At 42.3% G+C, this 20,732-nt stretch overlaps 1 protein-coding gene across 10 annotated transcripts in view; it reads right to left on the bottom strand.

The window, feature by feature from the left end:
* Positions 1-20,732, bottom strand: part of AUTS2 (activator of transcription and developmental regulator AUTS2) — a 712,323-nt gene that overhangs the window by 49,443 nt on the left and 642,148 nt on the right. For all 10 annotated transcript variants that reach the window (XM_081172863.1, XM_081172870.1, XM_081172868.1 and 7 more), the window contains one exon: positions 14,344-14,392. In XM_081172863.1, the coding sequence (XP_081028989.1) occupies positions 14,344-14,392 (49 nt within the window). The remainder of the gene's footprint in view (positions 1-14,343; positions 14,393-20,732) is intronic.

Raw genomic sequence — 20,732 nt, 5'->3', positions numbered from 1 at the left:
CACAGCAAGAATGGCCTATCAGGTATCCATCTACATCAGCCCTGATTGCATCAGTGTTTATTAAGGCCCAGGTAGCATCTCAAATCCCACATCAGCTCAAGATGATTTACAATTGTGCAGGAAGTCTACTCGCACAGAGCAGATTCCTAGATACAGATGCTCAGACACCCCAATAGATAGATAGATAGATAGATAGATAGATAAATTTATTGTCATTGTCCGTATATACACAGTATACACAACAACGAAAATCAAACACCCACCCAAAGACCGGGTTCACATATACATTTGCACGTATCTCCGACACTCTCATCCTATTCAGACATAATCTATAAAACATAACATAATCCAGAATATAACATGACCTATTAAGGCATAACATAACCTAAAACCTAAAACATAACCTAAAACCTATCTCATTCCTTCCTACTCTCTGCTTGCTAAACCTTGCAACTGGCCCTGAGATCATTATTTAGTGCAATCAGAGCTCTTGGATAGAAACTATTCAGAAGGCGTGTGGTTCGTGTTTTCACTCCCCTTGCTCCATGCCTGCCAAACTGTAAGGTCCATCCCTTGTTGATACTTCCCAGTATGATCCCTCCACCAATGGTGGATGCTGCCCATTGGAGTGGTGGGGCAGAAAACAGAAAGTCCACCCAATAGTGGAGCCAGAGCAGACGTCAGGCAGAGCTGGCTAATTCTAGTTTTGTCCCCATCCTTCTCCCTGCTGACTTATACACTGAAGCTGAGAGGACAGCTGACATGCTCAATTACCTCCTGAGTGGGTTTGCAAGTAAGATGGGAGACAGGTGAGGGCTGGTTGAGGGCAGGCTGAGGTTGGTAGAGAAGGACCCCCAATGGACTAGCCTCCACTGCCCACCCCCCAGGAAGTAGCTCTTTTTAACACTGCTGAGAAATCAAAGTCAAAACAAAATGATCTGTAATACAAGGAGCCCCTACAAGCGCAGAATTCAGCACTGAGCACTAGGGATGGGAGGAGAAGTTCCATTTGGTTAGCATTTTAATGAGAATCGACCGAATTCTCATTTCTTGTACCAATATGCAAAACAAAACACCTCTCTCCTTTGAAATGTGCACTGATATGAATTGTGTGCACAGCCAAACATTATTGACAAAAATGAATATATTGGTGGGGTCGGGGAGAAGGCACAACAATGGATATATTGGCAGAAAAACCAAAACATAAAGAATTCATTGTATTAGGGGAAACTGATTGCAAGAAAGTGTATATTATCATTAGTCAAAATTTCATACTAAAACATGTGGTCATTCAGAAAAAAAAATCACACTAAGATCCTGTTGAATTTTCATGAGGATTTTTTTTAAAAAAATCACAAATTGTTGCAGGGAACTGAACTTAACCTTAGAAAATTGAGAAACAGAGAGCTTAAAATGACAGCTTTTCCCCTCCCTACTAAGCACAGAATTTAGCATTTGAATCATTTGTTTTGAAGAAATGAAGTTTTTGACCCTCATAGCACAAATTTCAGGAACCAGAGAAAGGGGGGGGGGCAGCAAAGCAGAATTTTCAGTGGTCAGAACTTCTAGCACAAAAATATTCATCTTCTCCCAGGCCTTGGCTAATTAAACAACCTACAAGCTTTTAAACATTTGTTATTGTGTTATGTATTTTTGTGTTTTTATATTGTAAACTGCCCTGTGGTCCTCGGACGAAGAGCAGTATAGAAATTTAATAAATAAAAAACCAGACTATCATCAACACAAAATTCCCATGATTTTCCAAGTTAAGAAGTTGCAACCTTTTCTCTCTCACACAATTAACATAGAAATGAGCCCTAAACTTCCACTAGATTCCCAGAAGTGGCTTTAACACAGTGTTCAAAACTTGGACAGGAATGCTAGGTGTCACATGGTGCTTGGAACCTGGGTTCAGGGCATCAATACAGAATATCCAGTCACATTTGTGCCCCACGGATCTCCCAGCTCGCACAACAGCCAAAGGGGCACGTCCTGATGTATATTTTGCTTTAGGAGGCTGAGTTTGGTCAGAATTGAGTACACGCTTCCAGAGTTAGCACTAAATGCTTTGTTTCTGGTAGCACCATAGCTGCTAGAGGACTGTGAAAAAATGTGTCCTGGGCTTTTAAGACTCATCTACCTATATACTATCTGAAACCCAAGGTCCATTGGTTGCCAGATGTGATTTTTTTTAAGCCCTCCTACCCCACTATATTGCCTTCTCCAGCCTTTCCCAACTTGGTCCTCTTCAGATGTCGTTTGATTTCCATTATCCCAGACCACTGGCAATGGTGCCAGGGGCTGATGAAAGCTGTAGACACCAGTTTTGAGAAGGCTACCCTAACCTGATTGACAGTGAACGTATGACTACAGAAAGCTGCTTTATACAGAGTCAAACCATTGGTCCTTCTAGCTTAGTAATGTCTGCACTGGCAGAGGCTCTCCGAAATTTTAGGCTTGGGTCTCTCCCAGCCATAGCTGAGGATGCTGGGGATTGAATCTGGGACCACCTGCATCCTAGGTAGATGTTCTACCACTGGACAATGGCCCTTCCCCCATGACTCTCCAAGTCCTGGGACAGAGGTCTTTCATATCACCTGCTCTCTTTAACTGGCAACATTGCTGGTGCTACTTCCATGCAAAGTCATTTGCCCTGCCACCGAAGGGCCAGTCATCTGTGTGACACAATTAAAGCCTCTCTGACCTTCGTTCATTCACAACCCTCAAGGCACAGAAGCAAATCAAAGGAAAAGCTTCTCAAGTTACATTGAGGAAATAATCGCACTCCACCTGAGCACTGCTAACCACCGGTTATCCTTGCAAGTCCTAACTAGCAATTTGTTTGGCTAAGGTTTTCTGGCTTTCCAGCTGACCTCTTTTTCCGACAGTGCCGTTGCCAAGGCATTTTGGACTTCAGCTACCATTCCAAGAGAATTTGGCGTTTGTGAAGCTGAGCCACAGAGCTCTCGAGTTTCTCTGGCTTCCAGGCCGCACAGTTCTCAAAAGCGCAACAATCCAGGATAGTCTCTTTGATGGCAAAAAGAAGATGTCAACAAGCAAGAAGGTGGGGGTGGGGGTGGGGAGTTTGCAACAAAAACCTGTTTGAGTCCATCTGGCAATTCCTGAGTGTGTTTGGCCAAGTGGCTGGCTTCCAAAGTTGAGGAATTCAGCATGGGAAGAGGGCACAGTTTAAAACACAAAGAGAGAGAATGAGAGAGCTCACAATGGATGCCCAGTCGTGAAACTAGATGAAATAAAACCTTTGTGAAATGGATAGAGAGGGCAGAAATTTGCTAGGTTGAGAGATCCACTGCAGTCTTTTCAGGAGAAGGTCGTGAATAAGGATTGTGGGTGCAGGGAGAGGTTCAATTAAGTTTGTAGTTAAAGGACGTTTACCCTATTCACACATTCCAGGGTTGGAATACAGCCACCCGTCAAAATCCATACTTCGCCAAACAAGTAACGTGATGTTGTTGTTGTTGTTTACTCATTTAGTCATGTCCAACTCTTTGTGACCCCCATGGACCAGAGCACACCAGGCACTCCTGTCTTCCACTGCCTCCCACAGTTTGCTCAAACTCATGTTAGTAACTTCAAGTAACATGTACAAAATTGCAAATACTAAAGTATGCATATATGAACATTCTATGTATCTATTTATAAAAACATATTTATAGACCATTGAAAGCACATATCAATTAACCACTGTGGCATTTTAAATCTGAAACAGAAGGTGACTGTTGAATCTCTGTTGGCAGAGCATTTCACAATATTGGCTTAATGCCACTAAAGGCTCAGTTTTTTTATATATCAAATGAACCTTACTAGCTTGGAAAGTGATCAACAATCTTCCTGCAGATTATCTTGGTGATCCCTGGCATATCCTGACCCAAAATTGTTCAGGGTTTTGTAAATCAATACAACAAGCTACTGAAGTATGAAAGGAATGTCAGAAACCAGGGCAGAAGTACTAGCATTATAACCGGGAAATCTAACACACTGAACCCCATGTGCGAATGCAGCCATAGTTAGAAGTAACATGGAAGCCAAGGCTTCCATCCCATAATGCCTGCCGTTTGCCATTAAGGCCACTCTGTTCCATCAGACTCTCTTCCTATTTGCCAGTACTTTGAAACCAGTGTTAGAAATTCAGATACTGTATATATCATCTAATCGCCACATGGCACCTTAAACCTGGGTTATGCTTGCTGCAATGGAATGTCTAGGCACCCTTTTCTAACAATGAAATTTATTGTTATTCATTTCTATTATTACTTTATATTTTACAGAAAAAATCTCAAAGCTGTTTACAACAAATTAAAACATCTAATAAAACAATCCAGAATCAAACAAATTCAAAGGAATTCAAAAGAAAATATTTCACATCCTTGACATTTGGCTTTCCCATATTTATCTACTGAATTTATAGAGTTGGCCAAAAGCAGAAGAATTCTTAGAAGCCCGTATGGTATAATGGATGGAGTGTCAGAATAGGACCTGGGAGATCAGGGTTCAAATCCCCCCTCAGTCATGAAGTTCACTGGGTGACCCTGGAGTCAGTCACAGCCTCTTAACCTCCCTGACAGGGTCATTGTAGGGGTCAGCTGAGGCGGGGGTGTACCATACACTTCTTGGAGAAAAAGGTGGAATAGAAAAGCAATAAATAAGCTCTTCTGCTTGCCTGCTTAAGAAAGCTGGAGGAGTCAGCAAAATGAAGTTGTCAGTCATCAACCTGGCATCCAGAGATCTCTACGTGGTCCCAACTGGATTCATGCAAAATGCACCTGGCGCCTGGCTAATTTCTAACACTGTTTGAAACCATAGCCAAAAGAGCTAGACTGTTCCCACAAGTTTGGACTGAGCCCAAGTAAGAGCTGGATCAAACCAAAAGTCTGTCTAGCCCAGCATCAAATAGCGGTGAGACAGAGGTTTCTAGCAGGCCCACAATAGAACATGATGGCAACAGTCCTCTTCTCCTATAGTCACCCCCTCCAGCAAGAAGTATTCAAACACATCCAAACCCTACAAGATCCCCCCACTTCAGCACAATGCTCTCTGTCTTTCAGCTGGAATATGCATCTTGCTAACAGATGGCTGATGTACCAGGGCAGAAGGATTCATAAAGTTTACATGAACCTCCTGTAAACATAAGCCGAACATTTAGAAAGCCCTAGCACAACCAAAACACGCTCTCAATCAAAGGGAAACTGCACTCCAGCGCACAGACCGAAAACTTCACCCAGATGAGAGCAGAGCTGTCAGTTTAAGAGACTGCTCTCCAGTTATTTATTTAAAATGCATGAGCTTTGCACTTTAACTGTCTGAAACATCGAAGGGTGTTTATTTCAGCTTCGGAGACACTGCACTTGAACTCAATTACGCCAAAGAAAAGTGACACCACATGATTTGGATCAAAACCTTGAAGGATGCCCCAAGTGTCAAATTTCCATGCAAAGTCTCTGGTTCAGACTAGAGGAACAAGCTACATTTTACATATTGAATTGCAGGCCCCTGATGACAGACTTCCCAGTTGGCACCATAGCCGCTAAATGTACTGAGGATAATGTTATCTACGTATTACAATTACAATATACTATATATAATATTATTACGAGGTGACCCTTAATCCAGAAGAATAACAGCTTCAGCAAATCATGTTAACAACAATATAACTAGGCAAGCTGTATAAAAGGCTGCAGACAATGTACAGAGATTATACACTGCAGGCGGGGATAAAAGGAAGAACTTCCCTTAAAAACAAAATCAGTGAACACACCGATCTCAGGCACTTGGTAGAAGACCTCTCTAGCTTCTCACATGCATCTGGTTGGCCACTGTGAAGAAAAGGTTGGCTTTGTTTTTAACTTAGGAAGGAGGGACAACTTTGTAAGCAAAACCCCACATCTGATGAAATTCTAAAGACATTCTGAAGTTAGGCTGAACAAGGGTAAGAAAACTTGCAGGTATTGGAAGGTACATTTCAGCACAGCACAGAGACCCTTCTGCAATGTTGGAGAGATACTGCCAGTGAGTAGAGCTGGGCAACATCTGGTTTTCAACATCACGATGTACTACCAGCTAAACATCACAATACATCAAAGTATCACTATGTCTGAAATAAGGATGGACCTTAGACCTTAAACTTTATTATGAATCAGCAGCTTTTTGCTGGCTGAAGGATTGGCTGCTTCTTGAAAACACAGACATTTTGGATTTAGAAGGTTTTAATAATGTATTTGGATGGCATGAATATTTGTGGTATGATAAGGTCAAAGCACATAAAGCATTTAAAAATCATATTGTCAGGAAAGCATTGTTTAATGTCTGGATAAGATATAAGGACCTACTTGAAAATAAAACCCCAAGGTGGTTGTCACCGATGGAAGCGAAGGCTCAGAAAAAGCTCAATATGGAGGCCAAATGGCCGAAATATTGGGAAATTTTGGAACAAGAGGGAGACAGATTGAAATTGCAGAGTTTTGAAAAACTAAAAAATAAAGTGCGAGATTGGCTTCATTATTATCAGATAATGGAGGCATATAATTTGGACAAGAAAATTGGCTTCCAGGTGGGAAAATCAAAATTGGAAACAGAACTGTTAGAACCCAAAACCAAGATTTTGTCAAAGATGTATAACTTGCTGTTGAAATGGAATACTCAGGATGAAACGGTGAAACTGCTATGATTAAATGGGCACAAGATGTTGGACATAATATAATGATGGCTGACTGGGAACAGTTATGGACCACAGGTATGAAGTTTACAGCATGTAATGCCTTAAGAGAGAATATTATGAAAATGATATACAGGTGGTACATGACCCCAGTCAAGCTTGCAAAAATCTATCATTTGCCCGATAATAAATGTTGGAAATGTAAAGAAATTAAAGGTACATTCTTTCACCTTTGGTGGACGTGCCCAAGGATTAAGGCTTTCTGGGAGATGATCTATAATGAAATGAAAAAGGTATTCAAATATACCTTCTTGAAGAAACCAGAGGCCTTTCTCCTGGGCATAGTCGGCCAATTGGTGCCAAAGAAGGATAGAACTTTCTTTATGTATGCTACAACAGCAGCAAGAATACTTATTGCAAAGTATTGTAAGACACAAGATTTACCCACTTTGGAAGAATGGCAGATGAAGGTGATGGACTACATGGAACTGGCGGAAATGACTGGCAGAATCCGAGACCAGGGAGAAGAGTCGGTGGAAGAAGATTGGAAGAAATTTAAAGATTATTTACAGAAATACTGCAAAATTAATGAATGTTAGAATGATGTTGGATTGAAGTTAAGTGGTTTTTAGCAGCAATGTTAAAAGGAATATGTAAAAATTGATTGTTAACAGGTGATAATTTAAAGTTATTATATTTTAAGATAAGAGATTAAGATAAAATCAAAGAGGGAAAGGATTTGCTGAACTAACTAATTTGAACTGGAATACAAAAAGGGAGGTGTGAGGAGGTCGGGGAAACAAGCAAATGAAAGATAAGACATGGAAAGACTAATCTGTTTTTTAATTGTTTTTATCTTGTATTTTCATTTTGTATTTTTTTTCTTTATTTTTTCTTTCTTTCTTTTCATTGCTTATTTTTGTAATATGTTGAAACTTTAATAAATATCTTTTTTAAAGAAGAGAGAGAGAGAGAGATACTGCCATTGAGTAGAGCTGGGCAACATCTGGTTTTCAACATCACGATGTACTACCAGCTAAACATCACAATACATCAAAGTATCACGATGTCTGAAATAAGGATGGAAACACAGTGAGCAACCACCAGGAATGGCTAACCCATGGCTCCCCAGATGTTGTTGGACAACTCTGATCAGCTCTAGTCAGCTTGGCCACTGGCCAGGGATGATGGGAGGTGATTTATGTTGACAATTTATATACCACTTAATTACGATGGTATTTAAGCGGCATACAAGAAACTCGGTACGATGCAAACAAAAACCAGCTAAAATTGTAAGATCAGACTTCAGTTAAAATGTCTGCTGGGATAATGATTTTGAAAAGGCATTCAGTAGGTGCTAGCAGTTCACCTGGAAGGAGTTTCATAAAACTGGACGTACAATACTGAATGCAGCACAGCTCCTGGCAGAAATGAGCCATGGAGGACCACTAACAGTGACTCCCTCAAAGACGAAGCAGGGATATAAGCTTGTTCCCAAAGTATCCTGCAGCTAAGTTGCTAAGGGCCCTATAAATTACCTAATATGAGAACCTTGAAGCTGGCCGGAAAGCATAGGGATAGCCAATTTAAGCTTTTGAGCACTGTACGTATGTGATAGATTAGGTATGTTTCAGTCCAACAACACCTGAAGGTTAGCCACCACTCCTGGCATAGGCAGTTCTGAGTTAGACGGACCATTGCATTTCTTATGTTACTATGAACTAAAGCAGAAAGAGATGCATACTTAAGCCATCAGTCAAGAAAGGACGAAGAACAAAGACTTGTACTCTCATTAAACACCCATAGCAAATGTGATCTCTCCTGTGGCTGTTTTACTTACCTCTGGACATAAAAGCTAACTCAAAGAGGCCTTGAATTTCAAACACAAACTGCAAGCTTCTCCGTGCAATATGTAGACAGGGGATAGGAGAAGAGAGAGAAAGAGAGCTGAAAACTGCAAGACAAATATCTACCCCATTCCAAGCCCCTACACCTACCTGGAAGCAATTACCCATGGAAGGCAAGAAGAAGCACATCTCTCCTCTCCCTGGGTTTGCTTCCTGACAGCTGGAATTCTAATCCTTTACAACAAAACTGCTCCCTTATGCTTTGAAAAAAAGGGGGGAGCCACTCTCTCTCCTCTTAATCTCGCTTGGTAGTAAAAATGGAGTCAGCCTGGCTTTGAAGCACCTGGATTTTCATGGATTCTTTCCTGGTCATTCATGTACCCAACAGGAATTAGCTAATGGCACAAAGATGGAAATTCTGGCGGCCGAGAAGAAAAGTCGCCATTTCGATGGAAATCAGGAGCAAAATCGTAATCTGCCATTGGCAAAAAAAGAAAGAAAGAAAGAAAGAAGCTTATTTGTGTACAGCTTCCCAAGCAAAAGGCAAAGAAAGACCTCGTGTTGACTTTAGGCTGACACAAAGGAATCCTTAATCCTTTCATGGGAACTAAATCACCCCAGCACAAACCCCAAAAGACCCGGGAGAAGCAAGTCTCCCCTGTCAATGTGAGGTTCATTCACAAACAAAGAGATGGCATGAATCAAACTAAGTAAGTAAACAAAATAAGAAGCTGAGGTGGGGTGGGGGAGAGAATAAAGAGAAAGGGGGAAGAAAGGAGAAAGGGGGAAATGTGCCCCCCTTTATCCATCACTGCCTGTTCTTCGTCTGAAGGAGAGCAGCGCCTTCTCCCTGGTCACTGTCTCTTCCTCCGAAATGTGGCTTCCATTTCTGTTTGACTCCTTTCTCAAGATCAGGCATCCTTGCATTCCACACACTCAAAAGAAGGCATTAGCAAAATAGAGATGCACTCACCATGTTTACTGGGGGGGGCATAGAGTGGGGAGATTTGACCTGTTTGAACAAATACAGTCTTCCCACCCACCCCACTTGCCATCCGTGATTTTGACCTCTTCTCAATGTAAGAAGAAGCTCATCTGTGTATGCCAAGACAAATAAATCTATTTAGCTCGCCCCCCTCTATCTCCCCCATCCCTCTAAAAAGGGGTAGGGAGGGGGAAATCCCTTAGTTCAGAACTTCAAAGGGATGCTAATACATGAAACAGGACCAGTGCTCCATTATGCAATTAAAAATAGATATAATTCAATATACATCAAAGTCATTTCAGAAGGAGCAGCGTAATTGCCAAGAGGATCACAGACCTAATGAGTGGGCTTGAGCATTAAGCCTTGCATCTATTCCTAAGGCTAGAGAGAGACACTGGCCAGGGAGGGGGAGGCGGGAGTGCACACAGAATAATCCATCGCAAAACACAAGCTACACATTAAAAATAAGCCAGTAAGCAGCATGAATCACGTACGAGAACAAAAAATAAAATAAAATAAATCCATCACAACGTAGTCACTCTTTAAAAATATGCCAGTAAGAAATATGGATCACATATAATAGCGCCAGAAGACCAGTATCTAAATAGTAGAAAGTGACGGTGTTAAAATAAAAAAAAAGCTTTCCTCCTTGCATATTCCTAACAATGAACTGATCTGTTTGCTAACCCACATTTGTTTTAGCCGGGAAGCAAGACCCGTCCATTCCACTGGAGTTTTACAGAGGTATGGATAGGGTTGCGATTGGATACTTGAGAGGGATAATGACTTAAATCAAGAAATAATTAGATTTCCGTGTCAATGAAGCATTCATCTTGCCACCCCCACCCCTTGAAAGGTAAACTCAAAGGAACTTAAGAAAACAAGAGAAGGAACAACTGTATGTAAAATAGGTATAAGAAAGAAGATCCAACTCAACTTGACCCGGCTAAAAGATAAGGAGAATATTAAGACCCAAAGGCCTGTGTAAATAAAAGTGTTGTTGCCTGGTGTCTAAAAACAGGTAGCAATGGCGCGAGGTGTGTCTTGCCGGGGAGAGAAATCCAAAAACAGGGAGCCCCCATGGAGAAGGTGTCACCCCCCCCCCACCTCTCTTGGAGAGGGAATATTTAGAAAGATCTCAGCCAAGTATGCATTCATGGTTCTCAAGCTATTCTGGAAACCAAAAGCCCTTTTCGTTTCTGTTCTGACCAAGCTTCCCCAACCCAGTCATCATCACCATCAGCAGTGCCAACCTACTCTTGTGTATCTGAAGAAGTGTGCATGCGCACGAAAGCTCATACCAAGAACTAACTTAGTTGGTCTTTAAGGTGCTACTGAAAGGATTTTTTTTATTTTGACTACTCTTGTAGGTTCCACACACCTAGCACAATCCTGCATGCCTACACCATTCTTGGAGGTAGGGGATATTTCAAGTCCAGACTGGAGATGCCAGAGCTTGAACCATCCATGCACGGGGGGTATCGTTCTTATTTGTTATTATGTTTTGTATTTTGGGGGTCTTATATCATAAACCGCCCTCTGTGATCTTTGGATGAAGGGCAATATAGAAATTTAATAAATAATAGTAATGGGACTAGGCTCATGCTCTACCATGGAGCTTTGCCTCTTTCCCCAATCAGAGCATCTGCGAGAACATTAGGGCTAAAAAGCTGAGCTAAATTCTGCAGACCCCTCTCCCATCTCCAAGTACCTATGACTGAATACAGGGTTTGGCCTTTTGACTTTGGGGGGGGCATGTGAAAGTGGGAGGGAGAGAAAGGAACCGTAGTGTTGAAATGGCTGACATATGATCCATGAGATAAGAGCAGCTGCAATTAAGACCATGTGCTCTGTTGCACAGAAATATTTACATATCACCTCAGAAGCAAGTGGTGTGTGTGTTGAAAAAGCCCAAATAGCTCATGGTCACAAATTACAGAATTATATATATATATGAACGTATCTGCAGTAAGACTGCAATCCCCATCACCCCCAAATATGAAGATAAGAAATATATGTGGTTGTGTTATGGTTTTCAAGGTCTGTGATAGCTGAAGGGTTATAATTACATTTTTCAACACTCACACACACACCAATAACCCAAAGTACATTTTTGTACCATTTTGCAAAGAAACGACATGTTGCTTAAAATTTATGGACAAAGTCCTTCAACACAAGGGCAATGAAAGCCCAGGGTTTTCTTCAAGCAGATCTTGCAACTGTGCAAATTCCCCATCAGACACCCTAATAGTAATAATAAGAATAATGATGATGATGATGTTGAATGAGCACAACACATGCATTGCTCCTTGTTTACATCCTGTATCGGTGGCAGTTTCTCTGTAGGAGTGACTAGTTCTTATCTACCATACAACGATCATTCATTTATGCTTCTGCCCTAGTTCAGTAACTAACAGGTTCAAAACCAAGAGCAGTTTAGGGGTATCTGAGAGGATGATATGATGAAGCATGACCTGCCCAAAGTTAAAGGTGAAGAAGAGGAACTTCTGGCCAAAAAGAAGAAGGTGTTTCCGCATGGCTTCGGCAGTTTTAAGTATATAAACTAAGCTTATTCTGCCCTTAAATAAATTGTGCATTTGCCGTTCCTGGCATTGCCTGTATAGGCATCTCAAGGTATGAATCCGCTTTCTACTGAGACAGGTCAGTGGTTCACCTAGAGTAGAATATGGGCATCTTGTCTACTTCAACTGCCCACAGCTCTCCTGTGTTTTGTTTTATGTGGCCCTTTCCATCACCTGATCCTTTTAAACTGGAGCTACCAGGGATTAAGCAAAGCATTCCACCATTAAGATGCAGCCCCAACTCTACAAAGGCTGCCAGGCTTTTCCAGGATACAATACTCTGCGAAAGAATGCCCTCTCTATGCTACTTCGTTTGCTCAACAAAATCCACGAGAGATGAGAAAACCAGAGGTTAAAAGGAGTCTCGCCACATGAATTAACCAACTTACCAGCCTCCATACTATCAAGGTCTGTGATAGCTGAAGGGTTATAATTACATTTTTCAACACTCACACACACACCAATAACCCAAAGTACATTTTTGTACCATTTTGCAAAGAAACGACATGTTGCTTAAAATTTATGGACAAAGTCCTTCAACACAAGGGCAATGAAAGCCCAGGGTTTTCTTCAAGCAGATCTTGCAACTGTGCAAATTCCCCATCAGACACCCTAATAGTAATAATAAGAATAATGATGATGATGATGTTGAATGAGCACAACACATGCATTGCTCCTTGTTTACATCCTGTATCGGTGGCAGTTTCTCTGTAGGAGTGACTAGTTCTTATCTACCATACAACGATCATTCATTTATGCTTCTGCCCTAGTTCAGTAACTAACAGGTTCAAAACCAAGAGCAGTTTAGGGGTATCTGAGAGGATGATATGATGAAGCATGACCTGCCCAAAGTTAAAGGTGAAGAAGAGGAACTTCTGGCCAAAAAGAAGAAGGTGTTTCCGCATGGCTTCGGCAGTTTTAAGTATATAAACTAAGCTTATTCTGCCCTTAAATAAATTGTGCATTTGCCGTTCCTGGCATTGCCTGTATAGGCATCTCAAGGTATGAATCCGCTTTCTACTGAGACAGGTCAGTGGTTCACCTAGAGTAGAATATGGGCATCTTGTCTACTTCAACTGCCCACAGCTCTCCTGTGTTTTGTTTTATGTGGCCCTTTCCATCACCTGATCCTTTTAAACTGGAGCTACCAGGGATTAAGCAAAGCATTCCACCATTAAGATGCAGCCCCAACTCTACAAAGGCTGCCAGGCTTTTCCAGGATACAATACTCTGCGAAAGAATGCCCTCTCTATGCTACTTCGTTTGCTCAACAAAATCCACGAGAGATGAGAAAACCAGAGGTTAAAAGGAGTCTCGCCACATGAATTAACCAACTTACCAGCCTCCATACTATCATAATCAAAAATCAGAACACTGCATGCAAAATTCTGACCCCACAAAGCACCACTGCAATGCTTGCTATGATCTCCATTATAAACACAAACATTTGGAAGGAATTAATGGAATTTGTTAAAACTATGTTTCTGTCTGCCTCTTATTGACTGATCCCACCAGACAAAGATGCAGGTAACAACTGCTGCCACGCACATTCCAGGTATCATGTAACAGTAACTGCCTGCCCTACAAACTGGCTATTCATAATTCTCTATCCATCACACAAGCTGATCAAGAGGCAAAGCATATTTAAACATTCCCCGAATCGACACGTTATTGAAATGAGCTCAAAACTGAAGCCTTTTTAATGCTGTTTTTGAATATATTATGAATTCATGCCTGGCCATCCAGATATAATTTATGAAAGGTTTTAGGCACACCATACATTAAAAGCACTATGATACCCACTTTAACAGTCACAGCTGGGAACTGTAGTTTCTTAAGGGTGCTGCGTTTCTGGAGACCCCCTATTTCTCTCACAGAACTACAATTCCCAGAGTGGTTTAACAATCCCTCTTCCCAGGAAACTCCGGGAATTGCAGCTCTATGAGGGGAATTAGGGGGCTCCTAATAATACTACAGCTCCCATGATGCCTTTTGGGGGGGCATGACTGTTATAGTGGTACCATCATGTTTAAAATATATGTGTGGTGCTGGTGTGTTGTGTAGATTTCTAACGTTTTTTTAAAAAATACTTTTTCGGCAGAATAGCTCAAAAATATCAAACAGCTGGGAGAGTCTCAGGAAATACTGGAGATTCTGAGCACAAAACCTTTGGTTTAATTTGTGACTGCACATACAAAGATGTGATGCAGCAGGCAGGCAGGCCTGGAATCAGATCGGGGAAGATTATACTCTTACCTTTGTTTGCAACAGTGTTGAACAACTTTTCAGAACTGGAGTCGGAGACCTAAAAAACAATTGAAAAGAAATACACATTAGATCATTAAGTCAAGTATATACCAACATGAAGGTAGTGTAGAGGGGGGTATTTATTGTTGTACACTTCAAGGGCACAAAAAAGAGATTTTAAGTCACAGACAGAAACATAGCTGTCAACGTTTCCCTTTTTTTTAAATGGAAATTCCCTTATTCCGAATAGGATTCCTCGCAAGAAAAGGGAAAAATTAACAGCTATGGACAGAAATAAATTTTGGTGGAGGAGAGTGAAATATGGATCTCAAACCCTAAATGTCCAGAAGATGGTGCTATTTGGCCATGTCTTAATTCCTACAGTAGATCTGGCTGTGTTTTCTGGGGTTTAGGGAGAGAACGCTGAATATTTCTGCAGGTCTGTTTTTAATTGTTGCATATAAAAATCAGCAGCAACATGCACGCACACACAAACATATATATTGTGTGTGTGTATTTTCTCAATACAATACGAACTCTAAGCAATTACAAACCACATTGCAATCCGAGAGAGATATGGCAATAATCATTTGTATCCCATTCCCTCCAAGCAGACCTGAGAAGGCACACAGGAAGCTATCCATCTGAAGGCACACCCTCTGAAGTAGGTTAAACAGAGGCATGTTCACAACTGAGCGCAGATTTAAATTTCCACGCCGATGATAATCTGATCTCACAAACAACCACAACGGGTTCTCCATACAAACTCCTTGACTTCCTTTAAGACATCTTAGGCCAAGGATAGGAAAGCAATGGCTTTCCCATCTCTGCCTTACTACCTGTTCATTAACCAAACTTGGAACATTTCAGAACGTCTGCACATCACATCGCTGTGCGCACCCATCACTGCTGTGGGATGTTTTATCAGACCAAGCCGCAGATAGTTGCCACTGTCTCGATGATGCATTAATCTTGGTCAAAATAAGCAGGATGAAAAACCACTTTTCTCGCTTGAATTGATAACTACTATTATAACAATAAAAATACTATTGCGTGTGTTTCTTAGTCATGATGCCAAATTTGAAATAAAATACGAATGGTTTTAATCAGCCATTCAGGAGCTTTGTTTACAAGAGAGCTCATTTGCTGTTCGACATTATACAAGCAGACTGGAAGCCACCTGAACACTAATCTCACCTCTTAAATCTCTCTAAAGACTTCCTGAAAAGCAACCCCCCCCCCATAATAAAAAGAGAAAAGCAGTCTCCATTGAGCAAATCTATGCAAATTGATACGCAAACGCACACGTTTTAGGATATTTTGCCAAACGACAGGCATCCAGCTAATTTGTTAGCACAGTCTTCCCCAACCTGGTGCTCAGTAAATGTTTTGACTATAATTCCCAGCAGCTTCAGCCACGACCGGCATCGCTGACCATTAGCCATGTTGCTTGGGACTGGCAAGAGTTGGAATCCAGACAGCACACTGACTAGCCCTTTCATAGTGCAATCCTATGCATGTCTTTTGAAAGTGAGTCCCGCTCTCTTCAGCAGAATAAGCGTACAGACCAAATGGCAGGCTCCCACAGTTGTAGCCACAGGAATATAGTCTTTCTTTCTAACCAGTCTTGTAATTCACAATTGCCTTCTCATTTGAACCCTCTTATTTCACCCATGGAACATGTTTACTAATGCAAAATATGCCAGGGAGTAGTATATTGTGGGGCTCAGATTTAACGGCTTCTGCGGCCGCCAGATTGTGATCCAAAGCCTAAGAGATTCACAAGCATAGCTGCAGTCAAGACCCACCATCTATATGCTCATAGGATAGGAAATTGCTTTCATGAGTGGGAAAAGATGCCATTCCAGCCATTAAGATTTCCTGCTAGCAATTAGTGTGAGAGAAAGAGAAAGCTTTGTGCATGTGAAAAACAAATTAAGAACTCGACAAAAGCCAGCTATTTGTGCTCTATGCATCTGCAAACAATGGATAAATGGTAAGTTAAATTGAACGTTAATATGTAGCGTATGAAGAAATTAAAGCCACACTCATACATTTGTGAACATCAGGGATATTAGCTATTTGTTTCTACAGCTGACCCTACACATGTTAATTTATAGGTAAGTTCTAACAGGGATTACACTGAAATAAATTTACACAGAATAGCATCCTTTATCATTGAAAAGCCTACCGAAAAGACCAAAAATGTTTTTATTTACTAGTAAATCTTCATTTGGTGTGTTGTTGTTTTTAAGGCTTTAGTCCCAGTATTCTGAAGTGATTTCAGCAGATTAAAACTCCTTGTGTTTAGGACACAGCAATACAAAATACATTCCAACCCCCATTACAAATGTTGGGTGTATTACCTGCAGACAGATTCATCCTACGGAATAGCCAAGCAAATCAACCAAAGAGAAGTTTGCCTTCAAGAGGAGAGGGGTCACCCAGTTTGAGAGGTTCCTCATTGCTTTCCTAACCTTGCCTTTCAACCGGATCTGTGGTGCAAAAGAATAGCTTTCCACACTGCCTTCACCCGCTGCCATGCGTTCGAATCCAGCTCTTCCCCAGAGATCCAAAACAATGCTTTGAGAGCATGTTGTGTGCTCATTCCTCCCCTATTTAATTTGCAACTTTCAATAGTTTAAAGGAAGGTTTATTATCGTAAACACTATGTTACAGTATTTTGATCCTTTGAATGCACAAGGTAACTTTACTTTAACACATCCACCCTACTTCGGGGAGGGGGGGGAGAGCTCCCTCATGTTTGCGATGACAGCAAATAATTAAGAAAAACACCATTTATTTATGCAAGACTCCTGCAGTCTCTGGCAGAAACCCTTTCACTATACCACTGCTGAGGTTACTTGGAATGTTTGCAAATCACAACACAACACAAAACAGATATTCCGTCAACATTGCGCTCAGAGTCATATCGACTTTTAGTAGCATGCTCCCCAACACCATTTAAGAAAGAAATTATTGAGGTGAAAGAACACCCGAGAGGAAACAGGACACATGCCTTGAACTTTTGTTTGGACTATTTAGGGGGGGGGACATGAGGCATTTGGGAACTCCCTTACAAATGATCCGATTCATTTCCTCCTTTAGTCAAATTGCAGAGTGCAAACCTCTGTCCTTTTATACTGAATGATTTCCTATTTTCTTCAGCAAAGAGAAGCTGGAGAAGCCAAGATAAGAAGGTGTCAAATGGGTCCCACTTTCAAATGAACTGAAGTTTTTTATATACAAAAATAAATAAATAGGGAGAGGCATGGGGGATGATGGGCAGGAAATCAATTTATTAGCAGCAGGAGGAGGAAATTTACTCTCTCCAGGAGAGGAACAGGCAATGGGATCTGCAAAGTTCCATTTATCAAAGGCCATTTTTTCCAGATGGGAAATTATGATTCTGACACGGGTAGGATTTCATGACCAATAAACGGGGCCTCTTTTGCAAGGTGGCAGGAGGGGGACGGGACCCTTTAATTTCATTTCTTCTCAAGGTCTTCTTTCAAAAGGCGATGGAAAATGCGGACCCGGCTTGTTTGCCATTGGGGAGCCAAGTGTGTTCAGATGCGCTAACGCCAAGTTCAAATACATTTTGATAAGCAAGTCTCTTGACAGATAGAGATAAGGAACGTAAGACTCTACTTCATCCTAAGTCAGACAATTGGCTCCATCTGGCTCAGTGCTGCTTACACAGACTGGCAGCAGCTCTCCAGGATTTCAGACTCTCTCCCAGTCCTACCTGGAGATGCTGGGGATTGAACCAGGGCCTCCTTCGTGTGGGGCAGATGCTCTACCCCCAAACTATGGCCCTTGCTCCCCCAGCAGTGCATTCAATCCAATCCCGCTTTTGACAAAAGCCTCATCAGCTCTTCTGGCTACAGACATTGTGCGGACAAAGATGAGTTTGGGGAGGGAGCCACCATCTCCCTCCCTCTTTCATTTTCTCCTTGCCTTTAAGGTTAAACCTTTTAGCTCCCAAGCACCCCCCTCCTTCATTCCCCTTGGACTCCAAACGTTAAAAGTCAGCAAACCTCCAGGCTAAGGAAAATCAGTTCCTCCTCTCTTCCATCAAGGAATTTATTGCCATACAGGGGGATGTATTACTCAAAAAATATTTCCTGTCCAGACAGAAAAGGGGTTGGCGCTTTGCTTTCTTGGCATGAGCCAAGGCCAGGCACTTGCAATAACATCAGCTCTGACATGAAAGGCTTTTTGAAAGCAGGATCCAGCCACCGCAAGCCACCTCCCGCCTAAAGGGGGGGGGGAGAGAGAGAGAGAATCCTCCAAGCCATAATTAGGGGCCGAGAGACTGCTTTGCATCAAGGAAAGCCTGCCCTCGCAGAACAGAGACTCTGCACGCTGCAACCTATTAGCTGAGTGCGCAGAGATCCTCTTTCCCTGCTCTCGGCCCATGAGCACAAGACGGGGACGGGGAGGGGGGAGGTTTAACACCCAGCTGCTTTTCCATTCATCCTCCCAACCCAGGGATCTATTTTTTCACAATCCTAACCATCATCCCAGAGAGCCAGAAAGCAGCCTCTCCGTTCCTCAGACACCCCATTCTTCCGATACCCCACAGATGGAGGCAAAGCAGAGACAATGGAAGTTCTGGTTGTTTTTAGAGACCCGAAAGAAGGCGTACGACATGTTCTGTGGACATATATCTGGTCCAAGAGACCCACAGCAGGTCAGGAGATATATGTATATGTATATATATGTGTGTGTATATATATATATATATATCTCACTGCAAGACCACTGCAAGGACGCCAACATATTGAGGGTGATGGTACTTTACCATACCATAATCCAGTCTCTGGAGAGAGAAAATGACCCATCCCCACAGCCCAAGTGAATGTCAAAAAAGAAGGCCATTGTGGTGTATGGAAGAGAACTCTACATTTTGACCTTGGTTCAAATCACTGCTCAGTCACAAAGCTTACTGGGAGACCTTGGGTCAGCCGGTACCTCTCTTTCAACCTAACCTACCTCACAGGGGTATCGTGAGGACTGGGAAGGGAGCAACAGTAAGTGCGTGTTTTGTGTCCCCCCCCCCCGGATTTCTTGGAGGTAAAGCAAGATAAAAGGAGTAAGTAGCAGCAGCAGCAGCAGCAACAACAACCCCTTTTTCGCTGTGCCAGGGGGGTTGACCAGGCATGGTCTGAAAAACAGGCAATAAGGCAACTTGGCTGAAATCAAAGCAGGTCTGAGGAACAGCAAGAAAGAAAAGCCATGAACTAAATTTTGAAAAGAGGTGCCCACACCCGGCAGGAAAGCCTGCAGTGAGATCACCCCATAACAAAGTAGTGTGCTTAACGGGCTATGTGGAGATGCAAGAGAAATACTATTTTGGGTAGGAGTGCAACAGCGCTTTATTTATTTATTTATTGCTATGTACCTTCCATAGGCAAGCACCAGTGAAAAGGAAAGAAGGGGGGCCACTTTGGAGTTAATTCCTTATGCACAACGCCAGCCTAGCCTCAGTCAGGATGTAACAGCAGCAATATGGTATCATAATGAGGATCTGCATGCCATATACACTGAGGGTGGGGACAGTTCACCCAAAGGAAAACGCCACCAAGCCCATCACGGAGAGAGAGAGAGATTTGCGGATGTCAAACTCATTCCGTCTCCGAAACCTTCCCAATCCAGGTTCCACGCTCAAGCACAACAGGACAGAGCAAGAAATTAAGCGTCTCCCTTCAATTATTTTAAAAGCCAGTAAGCCAGGACATGGAAACTGTTCGTTCATCTATTCAACAAGAGCCCTCCAGATACTGGAACACTGTTCCCAAACAGACTTCCAAGAGCAAACGGGTTGTTGTTGTTTTCCCAACGGAAGAGGACACCCTCTTCTGCACTGATGGATTGGGTTGGCTTTGTTTTCTTTTAGATGAGGAAGGGACAGAGGTGATGTGACAGGCTTGGGGCTGTGGGACAAACCTGCCCAGCACTCCCCACCACCACGAATATTTTTCTTGAGGGTGGTGGGCAAAAAGGCACATCCCCCATCCTTTCAACTTGCGCCATTTCGGCGTGGACTGCGAGCTAGCCACAAGGAATTCTGATTCCAAGAAGAAAACAAGGGAGAGAAACACAGGAACCACAGCTTCCGCAAGACCATGGTTTGTGGCAGGTCTGGGGGGCAACTTTTAATGCAGGAAGCCGCTGCCCCCATACACACACACACAAATTGTACTAAACCAAGTAAGCCTCCCTCTCACCAGACACAAACGGTGCGTGAAAGAAAGCAAAGGTACAATCCACACAGATACACAGAAACGCACCACACCTAGCGGGTCGTTCAAATTCTGCCCCGAGCGCAATTGCATGAGGCCATTTACCTGATCGCGCAAAGGGTTAACCCCAATTGACAGCCCCCAAGTTCA

This window comes from Podarcis bocagei, assembly GCF_964188305.1.
Source record: "Podarcis bocagei genome assembly, chromosome: 15".
NCBI classification, from domain to species: domain Eukaryota; kingdom Metazoa; phylum Chordata; class Lepidosauria; order Squamata; family Lacertidae; genus Podarcis; species Podarcis bocagei.
Note: the sequence above shows the minus strand (reverse complement) of the source record. Positions and strands in the feature narration are given on the sequence as shown.